Genomic DNA, 26,799 nt, shown 5'->3' on the forward strand with positions numbered 1-26,799 from the left:
ATAGCATACAGTTGAAAGATGTTGGAACGGATGAACCGAATGAAAATTTTTGAAGTAGTGACGAAGGACAGCCACCATAGCCGAACACATAAGCCATATAGATTAGAGTGCCGTGCCATGCCATGCGTGTTCGCTCTTGCTGTAGGTATGTCGTGAGTTCCAGCGCGGGGCGTGCAAACGCGGCGAGACGGAGTGCCGGTTTGCGCACCCCCTGGAGACGGTGCAGGCGAACGAGGACGGCTCTGTGACGGTCTGCATGGACGCAGTCAAGGGCCGATGCAATCGAGACCCCTGCCGCTATTTCCATCCCCCTCTGCACCTTCAAGCCCACATTAAGGCCGCACAATCTCGGGCTAGCATTGCGGTAATGCATTCTCTCTCTCTCTCTCTTCTCTCTTCTCTCTCTTCTCTCTCTTCTCTCTCTCTATCTTTCTCTGTCTGTCTATCTCTTCTATCGTTCCCGAATTCTTTCCCGCCTGCAGAAACATACTATACCGCGTCCACCTGAACACAACCCTTAAAATCAAATCGCTACTACTGCGCTTCTATTCTACTTTGTACGAATCCTCTGTTTCCCCTGTTATTATTCTTGCGTTGAGCGTTGATTTTAATCGTTTTTTTTTCTCTACTGGAATTCTTTTTCAACATTTTATCAGGTGTACCTTTTCCCCGCGTTTAAGTGATAACCGGTAATTTGATCCGCAATGAAATGTCATCGCGAAAAAAGTGAAAAAAAAGCATGCACTCGCCGAAGTTTTCTCTAACCACGTGGTTGACGAAGTTTGTCCAAAGCGAGTTGAATTACGTTTTTAATATTCTGGAAAGTCACTTAATTTTTTCCCTTTTTTTTTCTACCAATATCTGTCGGTATTTTTTTTTTTTTTCAATCTTTCGTTTAATTTTTTCTACTTCCACACAACTAAGACAGCTCGCAAGTACATGATAATCACATCCCCTTCTACCTCTCCCTTCCTCCGGACTTTCCTGGTTTGCGTATTTTTTATGGGGAGGAGAAAAAGCTTTTGCTACTGCGCCGCTTTTTGCCAGACACCTTACTACCTACGATATACACATGTCGCGAGTTATACTTAATTATAATTACTGTTTTCACCGAGCAAAAAAGTAGAGTTCATCGAACCCTCGATCTTTTACTCTCCGAGGGTCGAGGGGATGTGTCGTGAAATTCAACAAAGATTTTCTTTGCGTCTGTCTCTCGACTCTTCAAAATCTTACGGTAATTCGCCGCTTCCTATGTATGGTTTTTGCACATAGATATATCCAGTTTGAAGAGCAAATAATACTGATAATAATAATATCTTTCCTCTTTTATCTTAGAAAAATTCATACCGTCAAAGGTGATGCTTTAAAGCTGCAAAGCTTGTAAAATTTCTTCTCACTGATCAAACGGTCTTAACGCGAGCAGCATCTCTTCTTCACCCTCGTTTTTTCCGGTCTTCCTTTTTAAACGAACCCATTCAACTACGTCGACGACCTACACCACATCGACCCCCGACCGCCCCTTCTCCCCACCCCCCACGCCCCTGGGATTTACGTCTACGACACGTAGAAACGACGCTAGACGCTCGTACACATACCTGTATGATTTGACTTTTACTCTGTTCGTTAAACTCGGGACCTGATTACCCTGGCATTATAGGAATTCTTTATTCATTTTATTCACACAAAATGATTTCATTACTATTTTTCTTTCTTTTTTTCTTTCTCTAACAAGTATTCTTCTCTCTCTGTATTGATTTGAACTCTGATCCGTGTTTGATTCTCTATCCCCTTTTCCCCATTTGATCATCTGTGCTTTTGTATTCGTCTTATGTAAAATACCAAATCCTGTTTGACGTTTAGCCGTGTCAGTAGTAAGTAGTTTGTAGTAAATCATTTATGTCCTAGGTCTCTGCACAGAGACGAAAAAGAAAAAAAAAAAAGAAAAAAGATAAATCAATCTGTTTATCGTCACCATCGACACCACTGTTTCTATTTCTCTCTTTCTAGCAGCCTATCGCAGCAATTAATTATCCTGCAGGTGCCAGTATACCTATAGTTATTGCAACACACCAATTCTCACTCGATCGAAATAATTAGATCATGTGTAAATATACCTATGTTATCGTAACCGAGCACGTCCGTCGTTACCTTGCTGCCCGATACTTCGCGGAAGTAAGAGAAAAGAAAAAAAAAAAATGGAGCCGGATGTATCGAAGATCAAATCGTACTCCCAATTTAGAAACAGATCGCCCGCGGTAATTCGATGCGTGCTGGTCTGCTGGTCTCGTATCGATAATCTCAAGTTTATTGCAGTACTCGTTTCGTAGATCATTTCAAGAGAGGGAAAAAATTGGATATTGAATAAATGAATTGAAAGGAAAGAAGCGAAAAAGAAAAAAAAAGAAATCGGCAGTAACGTAGCGAGAGATTGTGAATTGTAAATAATCGTAGCTGAAGTAACTTGAGAAAAGCCTTTATTTCACGAATGACACACAAACTACACACAACCCTGCTGACAAGCTGCGCTGCACGAACCCCAGCTAAAAACCCTGCTGCTGTTTGCTGCCCCACACAAAACGCTACACAAAAAAAAAAAAAAAAGAAAATAAGAAAACGAAAAAAGGAGATCAGAAATGATAATAATGGAAAAAAGCAATAACGAGGAGATGTTGTTATTTTTGTTACTCGATTTTTTTTTTTTTAGTTTTCAAATAATGATACATCTTCGTTGCGCGTACGGGGGTGAGAAATATAACCATAAATTGTATTTTGTGCCAACGGTTCGGAATTATTCATTAATTTCTTTTGGTTTTTTTTTTTTTTTTTCTATCTTCAACTTCTAGTTGTAACAAAAGTATGTAATATTATCTTAAAAGAAAAAAGAGAGTATCACGCAACCACCTGCAGCTAGCCACCGCACTACTAGATCAGCATATATACATAATATAATATACGTAACATGTTAATTGGCATTAGCGTTGGTAAACTAAAACACAAAACAAAACATGGTGAACTCATAGAAAAATAATTCTTTCGTCTACTACGGTGCTGTGCCTCGACTGGCTTCTCTTGATTTTTGTTTCTTCCCTTACTTTCTCACTTGACGATATATTTTTTTTTATTCGAAATTTTGACGCACCTGCATTCATCCCCGACTATTGAGACCAACGAGAGAGAACGTCAAGTAAGTATCTGCGGATAAGGGTCTCCTGATGGATAAGGGTCGCAAGTGAAGATGGCGCCGAAACGTTAATTCGTTATGATTATATTTCGTTTTTTTTTTTTCTTTCGATTTTTGCTCTCCAGGTGTGAAAAATCTGCGAGAGCGATCGATTGGTGGTTCAGAAAATTTGATTCGATTCTTTAAATATTTGGTCAGTTGAGGCACAGTTTCTTCAATCGGATTGGTCGGCGTCTGATGGTTCATGTCTCATCTGATCTCCGCCAAAGATGAGACAACGTACATGAATAAATATACCTACCTATCGATCTACCTACCTACCTACCGACTACTCGTGGTACATACGTTCGAAGTGAAGAAAACGTATATACGGAAGGGCACACTTTCGACTGGTTCAAAATTATTTGTGCAAGAGAAAAAAAAAAAATAAAAAAGAAAAAAAACAACCGAGCAAACTAAAACCAACAACTACAACGAATCACGCGATGGTTCCACGACACAATTATCTCTCCTCTCCTCCACATACTGCAATATTACAGTAAACGAGGAGAGATTCTGACGAGATAACACTCGACTCGATTCAGCTGCAGCTGCAACTACGTGGTGTGGTGCGGTGTGGTGAGGTGGAAGCTAGAGAGAAAGCCACCTCGTTATCGAGTCTCTGCTGTATTCAATTTCGATTTTCGATTTTCGAATTCGTGATGAGTACTCTTTTTACCAATGTACAGATATATATATACATTTTTTATATATATCTTACTATCTCCCTCACACTCTCTTTCACTCTCTCTCTCACTATCTCTCTGGTCATCTGGTGATGATGACGATGATGATGATGATGATGATGAATCTGTCTGAGATACACTGCAGATGCAGATGCAGATGAGAGACAAGAGACAGACAAGAAAACCGAGCGGGCGACCTTGCGGATCTTTGCGGCAGACCAGCTTGTTGGCAGGGAAGTTTCATTCTCTACAAAAATGGGTTACAGTTCGGAAAGGGTGCATTATAATTTATAGTTAGTTTTTTTTTTTTTTCTATTCCAATCCTTTTTTTTGTACAATTTTTTTTACATGCTTATCAAACATAAGTATATAACGCGGCGTATGACATAAATACTAGAAAATTAGTTTTCATATAGAATAAAATCTCCTTCATTCAATTACATGTATATACATATACAGATACTCTCAATGCATATATAGAGTATGAAGGTATTGTTTCATTTTGAAAATTATTTTCGTAAATTTTCATTTCGATTCCATTTGCGCGAGTCCGGTTCTCGATGGAGGCAAAGAGAAATGGAAGGTAGAGGAAAATGATTGAACACAGTTTCGAAATATGGTGATTTTCGTGTACATGATTATGTACTTAGTAAACGAGAGAGATCCATTTTATTATTAAAATTACTCAATGCACTCTTTAGAATTGCAACGCAGTACTTCGATGTTTTGTCAAGTGTAAAACTATGATCATGATCACATTAATTATGGATTATAATCTATAATACCCAAAACGTGACCAATACGCACATTTTTTTTTTTCATATACGTACATAATCTATAAATACTATGTTAAATAATTTCTCTATTTACACTACATCATGCATTATCTACTGTAATACATATATTCGTGTATATAGTAGTAACAAAGTTCAACCACAAAAAGACACACTCACGGATTTTTACACGAACAAGAACAAAAAAAATACACAATTGCATAATTTTTTTTTTTTTTCGTATTATTTTTCAAACTACTTACAAAATTTACACCAAACTCACCATTGCGAAAAACAATGGGCAGCACTTTTTCTTCTCGAAACACACTCATCACAAGAAGAAAATTCAAAACAAAAAACCAGAAACATGTAAATATTGTAAAAATGTATGAAATGTATATGTACTTTTCAGTTCCAACACGGAGTGCGGATTGCAGAGTTCGTTCGCAAAATAATACTTGTGCTCGTACACGTTTTCAGTGGTTTTAAAATTTTGCAGATTCGATGTTACCCGACGTTCGACGAGCTGTGGAACTATTTTTTGCCAGAGGGTTTACGGGGTACCATCACTTGTTCCGTATTTTAAAAATTATTTCAGAATCGCTGGTTACCGTTGACGACGATGTCGATGATGATGATGGTGATGCTGGTCTCGACACGTGGGAGATGAAAAGTGACATTTTTATCCTGTAGTACTAATATGATTGAATTTTTCATTCATTTTCATTTTGATACTTGTATTTGTTTTTTTTTTTTTTTTGGTGATATTTTTACATCGACGATGGTGATGTTGGTGAAGAAACCAACGAAAAGGAATTGTATTTTCTTAGTCGCTATAACTATTGCAATATGCGTTGAAAGAAATAGTAATTATGAAAAATCGAATAGTAATTATCATTGTTATAATATGATGCAAATACTCGCCTATCCTCAACTGGTATTTTTTTCTTTTTTTGATTTTGATCTTGCCCTCTCGCTGGCGATGCTTCATGCTTGCTGAAAACCCATACCGCCCCGTGCGCTTCGCTACCTGCCAATTAACGCCTGCCACAAATGCCGTCAATACGAACATACGAAATGATATCAACCTACGATCTTCTGCTGGTACCAACATCGTCGTCTTCGTCTTCGTCGTCGTCTACGTCGTACCAAACAAAAAAAAACATTCACAAATTTCGACAAATACACAAACCAAAAACAAAAAAAAAAACTGAATACCAAAAACACCCCTCAACACATCCACACACTCGGTACGACTATCGTCTTAAGCAGACGGCGACGGTACAGACGAATGTACCGGGAATTGGAACCGTCGCAGGGGTCCCAGGAGTGCCAAGTGGACTCCAGAATGCCGCTGCAGCTGCTGCCGCTAATATGGCTGCTGTCGAACTCGGCAAGAAACGGATGCGCGATCCCAATGACGACCTGCTCATGGTACCACAGCTTTTGCATGGAGTACACTTTTGTTTTTCGTAGTCATTGAGAAAACGAACGAACGTTGTTGATCACTGAGAGACACATTTTCCCTTAAAAAAAAACGAGAAAAAAAGGAGAAGTGGAAAAATAAAGAAATGCAATCGTGGCGATAATGATCGTTACCTTCGATCGTCGCTACTCAGAGATCAACAACTTCCGATCGATTACTCGGTAGTTTTGTACAATACACGATAACGTATTCTTATATATATATATTATACTTTTCTTGAATCTAAAAGTAGTCAGTCAGTCGTGATCACTGCGTTTCTTATCGTGTTGTATACAGAGATATTTGCTAGAGCTCCAGCTCTCCTTTGCCTTACAAAACTATTTTTTTTTTCTTTCTTTTTATCTACTTTCTTTATAATCATGAACTTTCCTTTACTCTATTCCGATACACGTTCGAATATCTCTGAACGTGGTGTTATTTGAAAAAGGAAAAAAAAAAAAAAAAATCATACCACTTTATTTCTTCCAACCGTATATAAAAACCTGAACCTGAATACGACTAACTTGAAGTTGCGGCAGTGTTAAATTCCGTCTTCAGAAACTTTTGATACACGTAGATCCGATAGTTGAAATCTTTTTCAAATATGTACTTTCCACTATACACGCAAGGGATAAAATTACTAAGGGTTTCTCTGTACGGATTTAATACCATCGCTTATCGTTAGTGTCCGTAATGGATATAAGCTTGCGCCGATGATGCATGTTGTGCTTTCGCGACTTGACTACTTGAGGTAATTTTGCGGTGATGGTCAAGGATAAGGGCCGTATGATGTATATACGTATAAATGATGAGTATAGATATGGCTCTGTTGTAAAAAAAAAAAGAAAAAAAGGAAAATACGAAAAGAAATGAACCTTGACCAGGACAAATTTTGTTTGATTGGTCAGAAAGCACAGTAGATCGCTTACACGTAAACTGGCAGAGTTGATGCCATGCACATTGAGATAAATGGGGAAAAAATGTTTTTATCAATTATTGGAAGAAAAAAAAAAAAAATGATTCCTCGTACCGCTGTGATGAGAGGAGGGAAGCGAGCCAGAAGGATGTTGAGGAATATCGGGAGAAAAATAATCACAGTACATATCCATGAAACCTCTTGTCCGCTAACCTTCACCGCAACGCTATTATAGTTTCTGGACCACCTTTACAATTCATTATACCTACCAACTATCACATTACTGTCGACGAAGTGAAATTTGACTCATTATTTGATCATTCTGCTATATTATTCGCATAATCGCATATACATGAAAAAAAGAAACATTGAATTTCACTGCGTCGTCGAATTTGGTAAATGGAATAACATGTCTTTAGAAAGTGTACTGTCGAACCTTAACCAAATCACCCCGATTGGCTTAAATCCCAACCTCAGCTTTTGAGCTTCGCAAATGATCGTAGCCTTTTTAAAAACAACGATCATTTCCATACAAAAAAAAAAAAAAACCAAATTCTGTCATATTTATTTTGCTATACGTTTCGCTTTCTTCAACCGCTTATGGTGCATTCTATTATAATGAAGTTCAGCTATTGCACAAAAGGACGATATACGAACTCGGTGTTTTTTATTTTTCATCATCATTCACTCATTCAATTAATTTGAACAATATTTTCTACATTCAAATGACAATCACCATTACTGGAACAGTTGTTTAACTTATTTTACATCTCTCTTCCAAAATTTTGTATACATTTTTTTTGTTCTTCTCTCTTCTCAAATACTCTTGAAAGTTTGTCGTCCTGTTCGGGGTCCATTATGCTGGGTCTCAAAGCTTTGTAGAATATGTATTCGTACATTTTCTGTTAGCAACGCGTCAATTATGGTAGTTTGAAACAAGTATATATGAGTGCTTATTTTGCGCGCAAGATCAAAAATCAAACAAGAAATAAAGTTATCATTTCTTCGGTCGCTTTCGTGACTTGAGTTTGATTGGAAAATCAGTAGAGGGAAAGAAATAAAAAGCGAACGAAAAATCCACACCAGTTACAGATGTCGCAAGAAATTTTATAGAGAGAATCACCGATCCAGAAAAGAAAGACGCTACGATAGCGTCTTCTTCTTCCACTAATGTCAGTGAGTGGCAACAATTTCATCATGCGTCATCGGCACAATATAACATCCCTCCCCGCCCACGTTGATGAGATTTTTTTTTTTTTACTTTTTTTTTTTCAATAAAATTTCTCTAGAAATTTATGTAACTACCTCTATTCCCGAGATGCCTCTTACCAATTACTTCAAACTATCCTGTCTTTGTTACAGATGGACATGAAATCTGTCGGGTCTTTCTACTACGAGAACTTTGTAAGTGCAGAAAATCAACAAGCAAAAAAAAAATAAATAAATAAAAAATGAAAATGAAATTGAAAAAAATACGCTCCCCCAATTCCAATGTGCCAGTTTATGAGCGAAAGACATAAACCTCCTCGAATGAAACGGGGATGGGGAAAAAGAAGAAGTGTATTTTGATATCGTGTTTCTCTTTTTCAATAATTTTCAGGCCTTCCCCGGAATGGTACCGTACAAACGACCGGCCGGCGACAAATCTGGCATGCCAGTTTACCAGCCAAGCGGTGCGACGACCTATCAACAACTGATGCAGCTTCAGCAGCCATTCGTGCCCGTGTCATGTGAGTACGCTGGAACACCCCCGATACCTTCGCTACCTCAAAACTCTAACCAATCCAGTCTTACCGGTTCAAATTCTCTCCAGTCTGTTCAAGTATCGAACAGTACGAATACTTTGAACATAGGTGAAGCAAATGGTGGTTTAGTTGATCCGAGCAACCCTCCGCCTCCACCACCGGGTGGTGCGGTTGATAAACAGACGAGTTCGAATAACCACGATAACGATCAAACGTCGGCGGTATCGGTTCACAACAATTCACCAGAATTGAATCACGCGGCAAATCATACACCCTCGATACACAGCCAATTATCCTTGCCCCCGTCAATGTCCCCGATGACCTCGATGGCCTCGATGATGACGCCGATTACCTCCATGCCCGGCGCCGGTTTGACCTCGGCAATGTCCAACATACCCTCCATGGCGACCATAACTTCTTTGGCTAACATGACGTCAATGGCGAATATGGCGAACATGGCGAACATGGCTCACTACACAATGGCGAATATAAACGCTCTTAACAATTTCAACGCCGTTCAAAACCTCCCGACAATGGATCCGGCCGCCTTAGCCAAGGAAGTTGCACAAAAAAATTACGCCAAAGCTGTCAAACTATCCGTATCACAGCAATCGTACGGTATAAGTCCCCTGACCGCGTTGAACTACACCGGTGTAGCTCTCAATAAACAGGCCCTAACGATGCCACCGCCCCAATTGCCCGGGGGTGTGTCGCAGAGACCACCGGGAGCACTCGGTATACCAGGTTTAGCGGGTATTCCTGGTGCCCTGGCGTCTCCTCTGTCAGCGGGTCTTTTCCATTACCCTCGACCGCCACCTCAACAAGCGCAGATAAATCCATATTCCTTGATAAGGCCGCAAATGTTGCCCGGATCCTACATGCAAACGGCGATGCCTTTAGGCGGCATCCAACAATTATCGGGTAATCCATACGCGGTCCATCAAAATCCGTACGCAATGTTACCGGGTATGACCGGCGTACCTGGTGTATCCGGTGTTCCTCCAGGTGTAGGCGGTGTCCCACAGTTGGCGTCGAATAATTCACCGGCCACGATAGCCGCCCAACCACAAGTCGCCCTAAATTCGGCCAACAGTGGTGTTGCCGTTATGCAACCGTACAAAAAAATGAAAACCACGTAAACGAGGTAATTCACATTGACGAAAGAAAAGTTGAGAGAGAAAAAAAACAAAAAGAAACACATACAGCCAACGATCCATCGACTCAATGGTTTTATTGTTTTATTATCTATTATTACCTATCAATGCATCGTTGCATAATCGTGTGAGATATCTTCTTCTTTTTATATTGATATGTAATTGCATTTCATCGTTCGCTGAACTTTGAATTTTGAGTATCGGTCGAAGTAGCCTAAAATATAACTGCGACATAAGATTCAAGTTTCGTAAAGAAAGAATACCATTCAAGAATTAAATAATGTTGATACATACATGTATGTATATTCGATATACCTACGTGTACATCGAATTATAAACTACTACTATTATAACTATAGTACTACTACTACTACTACTATTACTACTATTACTACGACTACTACTACTATACTGATGATATGATATAGAGAAAACTATTAGTTTCATTTTCTAGTCAGACATTGTCGATGAACAGTGCCTTATATGAAAAAAAAAAAAATTTGACAAAAAACCCCGGTTCTATTCAAAAAATCCCTTGAACGGGATACGAGAGACAACCAGAAAGGAAAGAAAAAGAAACACACCCACACACGCACACAAACAAATTAACAAAAACCGAATTCTAAAATATTGAAACACGATTTTTTGAAAGGAAAAAAAAATTGAATCTTTTTATCCTACATTTTATTTTCAATTTTAATTTCGCGAACGCGACCCTCCCCCCATATGCGACGTACGTCATTAACTTCACCATTTTAATTATTATTGGATAATTTTTTTTTTGTTATATACTATAATGTAAGTCCTCAAAGGGTAATAATTTGTACATTGAACATTGAAATTATTATAAATGATGAGTGAAAAAAAAAACTCTACGAAATACGTTCGTTTTCATTTCATTTTCAATTCTATATCGCGTTATTAATCATAATTTTGCTAAGTTCGTAACTATATCTACGTAGCGTCATATACACCAGATTATTCTAATCATTATCTATTTTCAATGTACGCAAATTCAAATAAAGTATATTTATACTAGGTACATTTTATGTATTTTTACACAGCACAGACACGTATGCGCCGTACATCACGTTCGATATTCATATACATATACTATATATTAATTAAAAACGTTTGAAACGAAGGTATGCGCGTACACAGAACGGAAAATCTGAAAACGGAAAAAAATCGCAAAAAGGAAATCAACAATTATAGGGTATTTTAGTTAGATTTTTGTCGTTATGACCGTACTATATTCATCATTATGTTGATTGATGTTCGTATAATATTGGTTGTCGTCAAAGTTCCCGGTATGAATTATCAGAATAGAAAAAAAATCAATTATAAAATCAGCGAAAAAATATGTTTCCTAGATAAAAAAAAAAACCTTGCCCATGTAGGTGATAATATTATTAATTATTATTAGATATTGTACAGTCGTGATTGAATTTGAACGCACTTTATATACAAATATATTTAATTAATTCGTGGAGCGTTCTTATAAATGTGTAATATATACATATATAGATATATACATATTATAAATATGAAATAATGTTTCAATTGTAAGTAGCGTTGGAATATATAATATCCAAATCGATATGCGAATAATGTTTTTTTTTCTTTTTTTTTTCAATTTTCTCAGTGACTTTTCCCAGTCAAATTGCAAGTCCACTATCTTATACGCATCTAGGCATTACCTTTTATAATCAAAAAATTTCTACGCATGATTATCACAAATCATAATCGATTCCCAAATTGTTATCCTTCGTTACAAGTGATTCAATGACGGTATTGGAAAGTGAAAAGAAAGCGTTGAGAAAGAACTAGTGGAAAGAAAAATAAAAAAAAAATCGAAAGAACGAGATGGCGGTGAAATTGGAAAAAAAAAATTTGCGATAAATCTATAATACACATACATAGATTTACGAACAAAGTTTTTAATTACGATGTACATACATCGGAAGGAAAAAAATAACGCGACTTTGATTACGATTATCGCTGCGTTGATTTCCATTTGATATATATATTTTTTTTCTCCACTAACAATTTCATATGTATTTAAAAAAATACCGGTCGGATGTAATATGAGAATTGAAATGAGAGGAAAAGAGAAAATCAAAAAACAATAAACGTAGATTCGAACTCGTCTGCGAATCGGTTGATTCAACAAACAAACCAAAAAAGAATAAATGTGTATATTTAAAAAAAAAAAAAAAACGAAAGCATACGTTTTTCTAGCGACAGGAATTAATAAGTGGGCATATTGAAAACTACAGCTCGAACGAAAGAAAGAAACGAACGAAAATAAAAAAATAATTAAACTGATTATATATACCAAAACGTACATAGTTTTGTTTCAAAAAAACAGAAAACGAAGGAAATAGGAGAAGAAAAAAACAAAGTATAACGTATATGTATCGATAATAATTAGTGAAACTTGTCTGTAACATTCATATAATTAGTATCAATCACTATGTGAGAGTATATAGGTACATAGAACAAAAAAGAAAAGAACCGAAGCACAAAAAACAAAACAAAAAATGAATAAATGAAAAAGATATTCGATACAAGATAGGATAATCACGAAGGAAGAAGATCGAGAGGAAGAAGAATGCAAAAAATCAAAGGACTGCAGAATAAAAAACCGTGTTTTACAAAAAAACGCCGCTAAAATTGAAACACACAATCGACAGACTCATGTTGTAAAACGATTACATTTACACCGCAGATCGTAAACGCACATATTATATAATTCTTACGAACAAAATTGAAATTATAATTACACGCGTACCGATGGTTAAAATCGAAAAAAAGTTAACAGAAATTCATCAGCCGAAGAAATGGAAATAAAAAAGAGACAACATGTAATACAAAAATGAGAAACCAAACGCGATGATGAGGGTCCTTGCAGTAAAATTGAAAGTAATTCGGTGATGCAGATTCTTTTGTGAAATGTATTTCATTTGATTTTCTCGCTATCGTTTCAATTATTCTTTTTTCTCTTCCGTCGTCCATATGTATTCAAATTGAACGAAAGCAGTCTTCCATTATCAATCGAAACTATTTGACGAATAAGATGGGTAGATTATTCATTTTTCTCTGTTCTCGTTTTTTTTTTTTTCTTTTAATTTTTTGTCATTCGATGCAATTCGGTAAATTTATGTTATTTTAATTTCTTGTGATAATTACAGATGTGTACCATACGTTGTGTGATCATTAATTGTATCTTGTTTCTGATCAATATTTAATTTTTTTTTTTCTTTGTTACTTATTTTATTGGCTGGAATTCAGTTTCGTTTTATTCAGTGAGTAGTGAACTAAATTACTTATCAATCTTACAGATTAATGACGTGAAAATCGTAAAATATGTGATAGCTATTAGCACGTTTTAGAATAACGCTTTTAAAAGTAAAAATGAAGGAAAAAAGAAAGAAAAAAATACATAAAACTAGGTATCTATACAATAAAAATATACACACATCCTACTATATACATTATTATAGGTATATATATATACCTGTAGATCGTACTATATACACATAAATTACTATGAATAACCATAAAATACTAATGGTAGATAATAAATATATACATGTATAACAATAGTCACATAACACATATTAATATAATAATGTTATACGAACGGCTTAAAAATTTTTTTTTTCTTTTTTTTTCTCGAAACCAATAATGTCCAAAACAATCAAGATCGAATTAAAGAATTTGAACGGACGAACACCTAGATATAGAGAAATACTACCGATAGAAAAAATAAACGAATGAATAAATAAATAAATAAATAAAATATAGTAGAAAGCTTTAAACGGAATTGGTAGGAAAATAATAACGCGTACGATTTGAATAACTTGTCGATTTTAATTTTTTAATTTTTTTTTTTTCTGATTCTCCACCTGACATACTATATACACATATATATATATACACATAAATATTATATAATATATTTATATAGGTATACAAGTGCCTTTTATTGCACCTACGTAAATATATAATATATACACGAAATACGCGTACGTCTCTTACACACGAAACGAAAGAAGAAAAAAAAAGAAAGAAAGAAAAAAAGCAACCGAAGTGAAATATATATAATTCGATAAATATTAATTGTCATTACATTAAGCACTATCATAATAATAATAATAATAATACACCGCGTATCCCAGCGATTACACCGCAGTATATCTGATCGCTTTCCATCGAGCTCACGCTTTATCGGCAGTTCAAACTAAGGTCCGTGAATGAACGTGGCGCTATAGGAATGGCGGCGTCCGTCTGCAGGCAACCAGACATACTGCATTGTAAACTCTAGGACACACGGTATAGCCTAATAATCATACGCGTTTAATAAGAACGTAAAAAAATAAGAATAAAAAATATTGCCATACGGAATGAATATATTTAAAGATTATACACGAAGAATTGGAATGAATATGAAAATAAAATGAATATTAATATACATTGACGAAAAAAACTCAATCGCGAGGAATTTTTTTTCAACACGAGAACACTCATCAAGATCGTGAAAAGTAAAATGCAAAAATGAACGAATAAATGAACTATTGATCAACTACCATTGCACGCATACGATATACATATAATATTTACATACCATGCGTGAAATATATAAAACCGAAATTTATATAGATATCACATACGACATTTATATTCGATATACATATGTATATATATACATAACATATATAATAACGATTGATGATGTTACTTACATACCTACACCTATAATATTTAATTAGCCAAAGTGCAACGATAAAATCGAAAAACAAACAGACAAAAAAAAAAAGAAAAGAAAACGAGAAGAAAAAAAACAAAAAAAAAAAAATACGGTAATAATTAAGTAAATTTAACCACCTACCTACCTATATACTAATCATACATACGATATATATCATTACTATATTGCTATTCTTATCATTATTATTGATTAATACTATTATTCTTCTATATCGAATTATTATTAAATTATTAAGAATTATTATTACCTATTATCCTTCTGAACAAAAATTACATGCAGTAACAGAAAGGAAGAAAAAAAAAATGATAACGCAGACATGAAAACGTAGAATGGAAAAAAATCGACACATAAGAAACAAAAAATATAGAACTTCGGCATTTGATTGCCATACATATTTGAAAAATTAATAAAAAAAAGATGACCGAACAAACAAACACATAGTTACATACATTTACATACATACAGGTAGTATTTATTACATTGTGTCCTGTAACTGTCTCTCCATGTACATTTGTTGTTACATATATATACACACATATATATATATCTGTATACACTTCATAGTATATGCATATATATCATTAGTATCGCCATTAATATTATCATTATCATTATTATTATTATTGTTGTTATTGTTATTATTATTATTATTATTATTATTATTATTTTATTATCGGTACACTCATGTGTTAATTTTTAGGCCTCGGAAATTGCAGATGCAAAGTATTTTTTTTTTTTTTTACATCCACTCTTCAGAACTTTATTTTTCTTTGTTTCATCATATTTCGTGATTTTTTTCTTCCAATTTTCTATTGATCGATGATCATCGACGCACACAATCAACGAATAAATATGATACATACATTCGAATATATATATGTTGTATATATATAAAAAAATGACTACAGTCCTCAATTTTCGTTTACATTTTGTGGATATCGTACCTATATGTATGGTATAGTTTTGATTAATTACAGAAGTAAATTATATTTGTTTCTCGTATGTGCTTCAATTTCACCGCCGATAAATTTTGAAAAGAGGTAAACAAATCTTCGTTCCCGTCTTCGTTCTTCATTTCTTTTTTTTTTCTTTTTTTTTCTCCATTTCTTCGAGCAACCGCACCAAGTATGTCTGCGAGGGCGCGGGCGCCTTGCGATCGATCGATCAAACGATCGATTTATTGTGTTATAATAATTGATATATATTATTACTATATGTATACAATAATACCTATAGCCTGAAAAATCGTATATATAATCAGTCAATGTATACATATACATATATACATGTATGTAAATGTATTTTTATTAATGTATTATTATTATTATTATTATTATTAATTATGAGATCCTATGATAATAATAATTATCCGTCGATTTTATTATGAAGATTATTATAACAATATTACTATTATTATCATTATTATTATTATCATTCTTTTTATTATTCTGATTAACTTTATCATTATTATTATTATCGTTATTATCATTATTGTGAGAGATTGATGTTGTGTAGTTATTTATATATAACTTGTATTTAATTAATTAATTGATACGAGTTGAATATCTAAGTAATTATTGATATAATTGATTATTTGATCGGAATCGGCTTGATTGAATGGAATATTGCGTCTGCATTTTCGTGGGGCCTGTCGAGTGAAAAAAAATACCAAGAAAAAAAACAAAAAAAGAGTGTGAGAGCGATAGAAGTGTGAGAGAAATTTTTTGAAAGATATGCGAGAAAGTCAGTCAGTCAGTATTTGTAATAATAATGCTTGAAAAATGCATGAATATTTGTTTTATTAATGCTTTATTCTTATTTCATCTATATTATCTATCTATCGATTACAACTATCCTGATCAGCTGATCCTTATCATACACCCCTTTAATTATTACACGCACATTCAGAAGATGAAGGAAAAAAGAATTGATCAATCAAAAATGAACCATAAAAAATCCAAACGTTATATCTGTGTATTTTTATCATGGTATAATTATCATATATCCTATATTATTATGATACCATCTACGATCAAGGCGATGTTAGTAGAAAGAAAACAAAAAATATATACACATATATATTAAAATATATTGGTAACAAATATTTTAAATTTACTAGTTTTTCGTTTAATTATTCTTCTGCAATGACTCTCAGTTTAATTAACGTCACCTTTGTCGTGTCCTAATTACCTGAATTGCATCAGCGGGATCGTGAATTACTCGATCAGGTGATACCGGTGTGAAAATATTGTCCCTCTCAGAAGCGGTTTTCAGTAATTTGCATTTTTTTAATCTTCTTTTTACTCCTTTGTCTTGTTTCGTTTATTTAGATGACCTGATTGTTAAATCCGATCCTCGAACCTCGCTTGTTGCTACGAGGTGTGACGAAAGTCGGCTATTAATTAGATCCCTATATAAATTAATTAGAACTTCGAGGTCGATGCTGCAGCACCACCACCCTATTTATATTTCCTGGTTCTTTGTTATGTTGGTCATTGTTGCCGCTAAAAGTAAAAGAGGGTTTTGTTGTTCGAGCTTTGCTTGCGACACGCGGCGGTGCGGAGAAGTTGTGCTTTTAATTTATTCTATTTTTAATGAAAATTCTTTTGGATTTTTTCGTTTTTTTTTTTTTTTTTTACTTTTTTTTTTTTAACATCACGATCTTCTATACGTAACCATCATGTATAGCGGCCTACTACCTACGGTACTTTACCATTTCCAATTGCAACCACTGAGCAATACCGATCAGCTGTCGATGGAAGATGGGCTACGGGGAGCGGACGAAGCCAGGCCACGCCAAATCATGCCAAGCCAATCCAATCCAATAAAAAGAAATTATTAAAAAACTGAAACAAACAAAAAAAAATACCATACCAAACCCAGCAATGCAAAGCCAAGCAAAGCACTAGTTGATGGGCGGTCCTCGTAGATACTAGATGTTGCTTTTTAATCAATTAAAATTATCATCGCAACAATTTACGTTCACAATTAACAGATAATTAAACAAAAAAAAAACTTAGGGAAAAGTGAAGAGAGTATCACATCATTTACACACTTTGGCAAAACATTCATTCGTAAATCCTTGACTTTTTCTTTCTTTTTTTCATTCTCTTTTTTTTTGTCTTTTCATTCATTTTCGTCTCCGCAAAAGCAGACGAAAAGAGAAGAGAAAATGGACGAAGAGAAAGAAACATCGGAAAGAAAAAACGTTATAATTTACTTGTACGCCATTCACATTTTACAATCGTACACAAAAACGGACTCGTTCTCCCTGGTCCACGCGAGATTTCCAGTTCCTCAATCCTGTCGTGAAATGGACGTTGGAAGTTTTGGAAAAAAGAAAATCACAAGAATAAACCAGTTGCACCGATCGTCATGTCCCCGTGAATAGTGTTCGTAATGGTCTCACGCCGCTGCTACCTGCAGGGTAAAAAGTGAATTTTCGGACTCCCTTGTTCCAAACAAAAAAGAAAAATCAAATGGATTCCTACATCCCGCTTTTAGCATACACAGCCTACTCGAATATTCGAAGTTCCTTGAAAAATGAAACAATAAAAAAACCATCCCTTATATCACTCCTAACATTACTATCGTACTATTATATTACATTACTGAATTTACTTGAATGCTTGTGTCATGGCATATTGAGTAGCGCACCGCTGTATACGCAGTAAATTTTACTTACGCTGATATTGATATATACATACATAAATTTATCATATATATATTTAAGTAATTAGCAGCAGCAGCAGCAACAGCATCAGGACAATCAGCAGCAGGTAGTTGATGGTGTTGAAACAAAATGGCTTATCAATCGATCAATTAATTAGGAACATAAAACAGAAAAAAAAAAAAAAACTAAAATCAAACAAATGATAATGGAAAGAAAACAGCAGCGAATGTCCATGCGATGGCTTGTCCATCAGGTGTCGTGTGTTTTTGAGAGTAAGTAACTAACTTGGCTTTGCAAAATTCGACGCTGTTTTCTGATGGAAAAATGAAAGGAGAGAAAGAAAAAAGATTACAATTCACCATTCAATTATCTCATCTGTGAAAAAACACCTTGGTGGGGGGTAAGCAGCTGCTGCATCAATTGATATATATATATATACATATATAGTAGTAGTAGTATATGGTAAAAACAACAAGAAAAAATCAAACATCTAATTAAGTTTGCAGCTTTGTTGCGTCCAGGCTTTGTGCTTTAAACACATCGGATTCGATATGTTGGATCTCGTAATCGAATGTAACCGTAGGTACCTATCTATACGAAAAATTTCGCTGCAGCCAATTAATTATTGCGATGCACATTAAAAATTTTCCATGAATCAGGTGAGAAGTGTGTAGTTCGTTGCATTGCTTGTAATTTTGTCTTTCAGTTTGTTTTTTTTTTTTTTTTCTCTTGGTAATTAACAGTGTAAAACTTTACATATGATTTCCACATCACATTCATCTTAATCTCGTGAAGAATTGCATGATCATCAACATCATTCACTACGCCTACATATGTTTAAAAAAAGAAACACGCTTGAACATTATAAATCAAATGTTACATGACTACGTTTTAACAATTCATCATTAAAATTAGAAAAAAAATAAATAAATGTCCTACAAACTTTGTAATATGCTAAGTTCAAACTATAATGCATGAAAGAAAAAAAGAAAGAATTCATGCATGAGGAAAGCCATCAATTAAGAACAAAAAAAGGTCATTTTTTCATCCTAAAACTTCAGTTCGATGCATCGAAGAATAATTATATCTATTATATACTTGTACGCGTCTATGTAGTAAAATTTATCTGTTGTCTTTTCTGTTATTTATATTTCTGTGCAACAATTTTCAGATTTGCCGAGCATGTTAGTTGAAAAAAAAAAAATAAAAAAATAAGAAAAACCAGGTTGAATGAAGTGTAGTAAAAAGAGAAAAAAAAATTCATGATTTTTCTTTGATCTTTCTGTTTCATGCCTGCCTCTGCCTACTATGGACGCTGTGTACGACTATATGGCCTGAAATTCGTTGTATTACCATGAAAAAACCAAAAAAAAAACCACCAAACCCATAACCATCCTGGAAAACAATGACATCCCGCAATACCTCATCATCCTTTATTCCTGGCTACAAATATTTTGGAAAAAAAACAACCAAAAACCGAAATAATTTCTGCTGTGCACCGCCTGGTACCTGGTATACCACCTTATACCCCATTTTCTACGACACGACATCGTCTTCACCTCCTGCATCGAATCCTACACACGCATGTTAATGTTGGTTACATTTATAATATCCTTTACGTATTCGTTCCTGCAAACTTCATCCTAACGAAAATCGAAAATTTCTCAACAAACAAAAAAAATACCATTAAATAAAAAATCCCATCAATTGATGATGAAACGAAAATCCGAATCAACGAAATTTGATCACTCTGTGATTATGACCATTTCGTAAACTCCTCTCTTTCTTTTTCTCTGTGTATCTGCACCATAATTCCCGATCAAACAACGAAAACGAATTGATAATTTCATATGCGTGCAAAAAAAAAAAAAAATGACCCGTGTTAAACGATTGGTTTTCAACCGTTGTATGATATAATATTTCCCCTTTATTCAAATCCATTCGATTGACGATCGGTGAAACGTAACGTTTCATCATCGGATGAAAAAAAACAACAAAATCAAAATCGAAAAAATATTGAAACTCATAATGATGAAAACAACATCAATGACAACAAACAACAAACAACAACAAACAAATTTAATTTACATATTTGATGAACATCGTTTTGTGCTATAAATATATATACCATGTTATATCCTCCGCTGCTGCCGCCGCCGTCGATTTTTTGGGGGCGGATTGCCGTCACTATGTTGTTATTACTTATTATATTACTACTATTACTACTACAACTACTACTACTGCCACTACTACTACCACTATACTACTACTATTTACTACCATTTATAATCCTGTACCGCCTAATTCTAATATATATACCAATATATATATTGACGTATATTTCGATATTCTGAATCGCTGGCTTGGTATGTGTGCACTGCCGCTGCATTATTGCCATATGATGCCCGTCACTTCTTGTAATTCTCGTTATTACATGTAATAATATCATATTTAAACAAATTTAATTCAAAACGAAATAAACGAATATAAAAAAATAAAATGAAATAAAATGAAATAAAATAAAACGCGGAAATTGTCGCACCATACGCACGTTCGCGGTACACTACGAATCTCGATTCACGCGCGTGATTTTATTTAATATCACATAATAACGTTGCATTAAATGAATAACTGCGGCTTCTGATAATAATCGTGTTGCAATTAACCAACGAATAATATTATTTTCTCTTTTTTTGCGCGAACATTCATATCTTTCAACCCCCGTATGTAAATGAATTGATTTTTATTTTTTCCAATTACTTAACTTAACGTACGCAAATTAAAAAAAAACTTCAAAATAATCACAACTTATAAAATAAAATACACATCGCAATGATTGATATCTACTCTTAATTTTTGAACGTTCCGATTCTTTTTCTTTATGATTCTATACTGTTAAAAATTGATACGCCAACTAAATCGTCTACAATTATGTCTCTGTTCGTGGCGCGTGAATAAAAACAATAAATAAATAAATAAATGAATAAATAATAAACAAAAAACTTTTTCACTTAAAACGTATTAAAATTATACCTCCAATATTTCTTATTTTCGTCATTAATGCTTTTTTTTCCTTCGTTCCATCTCGTAACGTCATATCAACGAAAAAATGGCGATTCTATACCTGCGTATATACTCAACTAAATTTTCATGTAAATAAATTTTAAAAATTAAATTTTGTAAATCGTCGTATGTATAATTAATGTATACCTAAAACGAAAAACCAAAAAAAATATGTAACAATATTGGTATAACCAATTAAAATTGAATTAAATTTAACAAATGATAAAATAAACGTTAAACCAAACGATAATTAATTTGAAAAAAAAAAAAAATCAAAACTACCACATTATCAACTATAAAAAAAAAACTATATGCATACGTATATATACCAAAAAATATATAAATGTATACATGTATAATAAATGAAAAAAAAAAAAAAAAAATACCGTACGAACACTGCCTCGTTTGCTGCATGTGGACCGCCTTAGCAGCCTTAGCCACTGTCGGGGCCCAAGTGGTGCCCCAAAACGCTCACTGTGTCGTCTACACAGACAGCTGCGGACAGGTAGACTCATTATTGTAACCAGTTTTTATCAAGTATCGGGCCTGTACATGTAAATGTGAATATAATGTTTTATTTGCAAAAGAAAAAAAATGAAAAAAAATGGAACAATCTTTCAACGTAGTGGCAAAACAAAAATGAGTACAGTAGTCGAAATTGGAGAGGAGAAAATTTATAGAGTCTGAAATTTTACACAAAACTTTTTGCAAGCCCGAAACTTTTATTGCCGCTAACACACAAAGTTGCCGTAGGGATTGTGTAGAATTATTGTAACTCCTGTATTAGAAATCTATAAATTTTTTTCCGAATTTAATCAGCTCGAGGAATTTTCAATATACAACTCTTCGGAAAAAGAACTTTCTGACGTAAATGATTTGACAATAAATTTCATCGTTTTGTCATTCGATTCGATGGGTAGCTATTCTGATTTGGTTTCACTCTATGGTTTTTATACATTTTTTTCATCATCTTCCCTACGGCAACTTTGGCTAACACGTAGCTTAGGGGGAATCCTCCCTCACGACTGCTGCTCACCGCAACTATAACTTAAAATAACCACTGCCTTATATATCTGGTGTTTGTCTATCATTATTTCGTTACGGTATTATGATTAGTATTATTATTATTATTACTACCATTATTGTTATCATCATTAAACACATGGCATATATATATTATATATTTTATACGTTGTCGGCTGTAATACGCTACATTATATGTGGTATCGATGTAGATTATTTCGATAACAAAACACTTTTGGAAAATTCAGATATTGAGAAAAAACAAAAAAAGGGTAAAAGAAATATGTGCATAAAATCACATTTGCTTGACTTGTCGTTCGATAATTTTTTTTTAATTTTTTTACTCTCCAAATTTATATGACAAATAAATTCAATTCCAGTTTTGATCGAATATATGCAATATATGTTTAATTCGTTCTGTTTTTTTTTTCTTCGATTTGTTTAACACATACACAGCACACAAACGCAAATCGTAAATCGATATGTTATATATATTATGAGCATGTATATGTGTTTGGTTTTCGTTTTCTTTTTCTTTGAATTCTTCATTTTTTCCAAATACTTCACCCTCCACTACACTTCGTCTGTATTCTATTATCCATATATGATCCGTACGTGTGTTACCATATCGAGTATGGAATTTTTCCATACTTATTGCATACGTGATATGGGAAAACTGAGAAAAATTTCAGTCGGTTTAACTTTTTTTTTGTTCCTTCGTCATTCAAATTCTCATTAATTCCTGTTTCGAATCTAAAATATGGGTGAAGTGTTCGGAGGTAAATGAAGAACGAAGTAAAGAGAGGAGAGAATAAAAGAAAATGAAATAAAATCCAACAAACTAGTGAAAAATCGTGTTCTAATAAATCTCAGAAGCTTAGAGAATTTGTAACGCTTCGCGGTGAATATATAAGCATTATATTTCCATATTGGTATGATGGTATTGTCGTGTTTGATGCGTTGAAACGAATGGAACTGAATATATATTTTACCCATGTACTGTTATACAGAGATAACATTGATATCTATATAGACACGAATATTTTGTTGAATAATATGCTGGTTATGGTTGCGGAGCCGCAGTTGATTTAATAGTGTTGAAATTATTTGCAGTAGAATATAAACATATCAAATATGTATACACATATACGTACGACAAGTCATACGTACACGTGCGTATATATGTATGTATACATATTTATTAATTTCAAAGCTTAAAGTCCCCAAATATTTTGTTACGTTGTTGTTCATTATTATTATTATTATTATTATTATCATTATTAAAATAATTAATTTCATTATTATTACCACTACAAATTACCTACAGTCAATTTTCTCAGCGCAGCTATACATTTGTGTCAATAATAATTCATACCCTGCCTTACGAACACGGTTTTTTTGCGTGAATCTTAATTACCTTATTTTTTCTGTAGCTTGAGTAGTGACCATACAGCGAGTGAATGTATTTCTTGATTCATTTATTCTCCTATTTATTTCTTTTTATTGTTTTTTTCCATGTCATATCGATAATTCACGCAGAAAAACGATCAAACGGGCAGGCGAGCTGGTTCTCCTGAGTTTATTTGTTAATTTTTTTTACATTTGGTTTTTTTCAACAATCGTTCAAGTATCAATTTACCAATCCATTGGGAGTGAAAAAATTAAAAAAATCAAAAAAAGAAAAACTCCTCCCCCTTCTCCCGGGCCATTATTTGCATGACCAGACTATGTGTTCGTAGAAAATTACTTATATACCTATACATATTATATATATATATTTATACCTACCGCAATTTCAAGAAATTATCGTATAACCCAAAAAATATTTAATTATCGTTCTTTACTGATGCCATTGTTGTTGTTATTATTATTTCCCGTTCATTAATTATTTTATTTTTTTTTTTCTTGTTCCGATACCGACACACGAATACCGCTACCGCTATCGCTACTTCTATATACTTCTACTAGTATACTGTCACTGATTGCTATTGTTATAATTTTTTTCTGATTTTATTTTAAATTTTTTTATTACTACACAATCAGCTTTTGGTCCTAATTGAATATTAAAACGTTCATTATATATGTATATGCAGTGAAAATCTATTTGCACGCTTCTATGGTGAGCCTTGGTATATATTTTGTAACAATGACTACTACACATACAATATTTATGCGACAAAAATTTTTCATTCAAAATTTTTCATTTTATAAATTTGAAAAAAAAAATGATTCTTCATATTCGTTTTTTCAGTAGATGATTGTTATAAAATGCTTTCGAATTTGCATACCCAAACCTAACGTCTTGCTGATATATTGTTATCTATATATTTTGTTCTACTGAAATCATCTTTCAAATTTGTTGAAATATTGTTGTTTATTTAATGTTATACTATACGTAGAAACTATATATATATACATCTATATATATAATCAAATTTTGCTGAATTACCTATACATATATTTGCATTTATTCGTTGAACGTCGAGATATTGGTAAATTTATAATTAATTAGTTATTTGTTTAATTCAATTTTTTTATACACCTGCTCGTAATCAACTAGTTCGAATCTGAACAATTTTACGTACAAATAAATTCGTAAATCGTTACAGTTACTCGAATTAATTGCGTAACTGTAATCATTTCTGATTTTATTGATTCATTTTTTTCATCAACTAAATGTTTGTCATGCAGTTTATCTCGTCGCAGAAGTGTTAGAATTTTCTGATAAAATCGGTGTGATTTATTTTTTGCTTTGATATACATATATAGATACATTTTTGGTTGTCATCAATCTATGTAAAATTCATTGACTGAAATTATATTATATTCCCGTTATTGAATACATATTGATACACACGTATATAATATTCAGCTATTATGAAGAAAAAAGAAATTCATAATGAGAAAGAAAGAAAAAAAAATAATGCATACATTACATATACACATATATACATGATATATAATCAAGTCTAGTCACTACGTGCAGCTAAATGGCCCGACGAGGAGAGAGGGCTGCAAAAAAAATATGACATAAAAAAGAAAATTGAAAATCCTATCAAAATTGTTTCGAAAATTCTTCATCGGTTATATACACTAACTATGACGTGTTTGTCTTCAAGGACTGGTTCTTTTCCCCATTAGTGAACTTTTATCTAATTTTTTTTCAATTATCCGAAAATGTTACCTGCGAATCAAAATCACCTATCATCGTACGCACGCGTATTCATTCCTTTTTGCTTTTAATTTGTAATCGAAGTGCAATCGAAGAAAAAAAAAATTATAATGGCAGAGACGGCGGCGATTCAGGGACTCGCTTAAAATGTTATCGCTATGGTGGTCCGCCAATAATTTTTTTCTTTTTCCTTGTTTCGGTTAGTTATAGTTTGATTTTTTGTTCGTTATTTTCTACTTCGTCTTTTCTTGTTTCCAATTTTATTCTATCAATCTTATAATATAATTAAGTACAGGGAATACAGGACCCCTTTAAAAAAAAAAAAAAAAAACGAAAGAAAAAGGAAAAACGTTCTACTGCAAATCAAAATGTTATTTATCATTATTATTTTTAATAATGTCAACGTACCCGAACAGTCAACGACTATTCTGATAATTTTTTGTTTGGTTTTGGTTACTTGTTTTCTATTTTTTTTTCTTTTGTCGCATCACGATCAAATTACGAAAAATTACGTTGTTGATTATTCGAGTAAGTCGATGATAGTTTAACTATACTTATTTATACCATATAATTTAGGATAATAAATCAATCGGATCCAATGTTTAGAGCATGTATAGAGGTGTTCATAACTATACCCAAGTGCTCTAAGGAGCTGGAAGATTGTATTAGTCATTAAGATTTAAATATTAAGATAACATAGTTGGGCTGTTCTTTTTAGAAAAATAGGAGAGAGAACTATAAAAAGAAAAAGAGTAATAACAAAGAGACTAACGAAGAGAGAACAAAATGCCCTGGATAAATAATCATCGATCAACTTATAAAGCTGTCGGCCTTATTTTATTTCAGTTACTGGACACCCTCCCGGTGTGCCAAGATTTTAATCGGCAGTTGTGCAATCGACCCGCCTGCAAGTTCATCCATCTCCATGACGGTGAGTTTAATTATAAACATTTTTCAACGATTTATCACACGTCGTTATCATTCGCGTGTCAAAATGCCGGTTTCCTTTCATTTTTTCCTCTTCGGATCCAAATTCGACTTGCCGCGACGATATTAACTTGCGACGACGATTCATTCTCCAGCTGTTATAATACCATTGCGGGTAGTTCAATCGATCGAACTATATTTTCTAGTC

At 33.5% G+C, this 26,799-nt stretch overlaps 1 protein-coding gene across 9 annotated transcripts in view; it reads left to right on the top strand.

The window, feature by feature from the left end:
* The window catches only part of LOC105683881 (protein muscleblind), a 116,120-nt gene that overhangs the window by 89,159 nt on the left and 162 nt on the right, over positions 1–26,799 (top strand). For 2 of the 9 annotated variants that reach the window (XM_048652500.1, XM_048652501.1), the window contains 5 exons: positions 146–364; positions 5,952–6,113; positions 8,423–8,464; positions 8,661–8,790; positions 26,511–26,595. In XM_048652500.1, the coding sequence (XP_048508457.1) occupies positions 146–364; positions 5,952–6,113; positions 8,423–8,464; positions 8,661–8,790; positions 26,511–26,545 (588 nt within the window). In that variant the 3' untranslated portion in view covers positions 26,546–26,595. Of the gene's footprint in view, positions 1–145; positions 365–5,948; positions 6,114–8,422; positions 8,465–8,660; positions 8,791–26,510; positions 26,596–26,799 lie in introns of all 9 variants that reach the window. The other 7 variants (XM_012396834.4, XM_012396836.4, XM_048652503.1 and 4 more) reach the window with 5 other exon arrangements.

Source organism: Athalia rosae, chromosome 3 (genome assembly GCF_917208135.1).
Source record: "Athalia rosae chromosome 3, iyAthRosa1.1, whole genome shotgun sequence".
NCBI lineage: Eukaryota > Metazoa > Arthropoda > Insecta > Hymenoptera > Athaliidae > Athalia > Athalia rosae.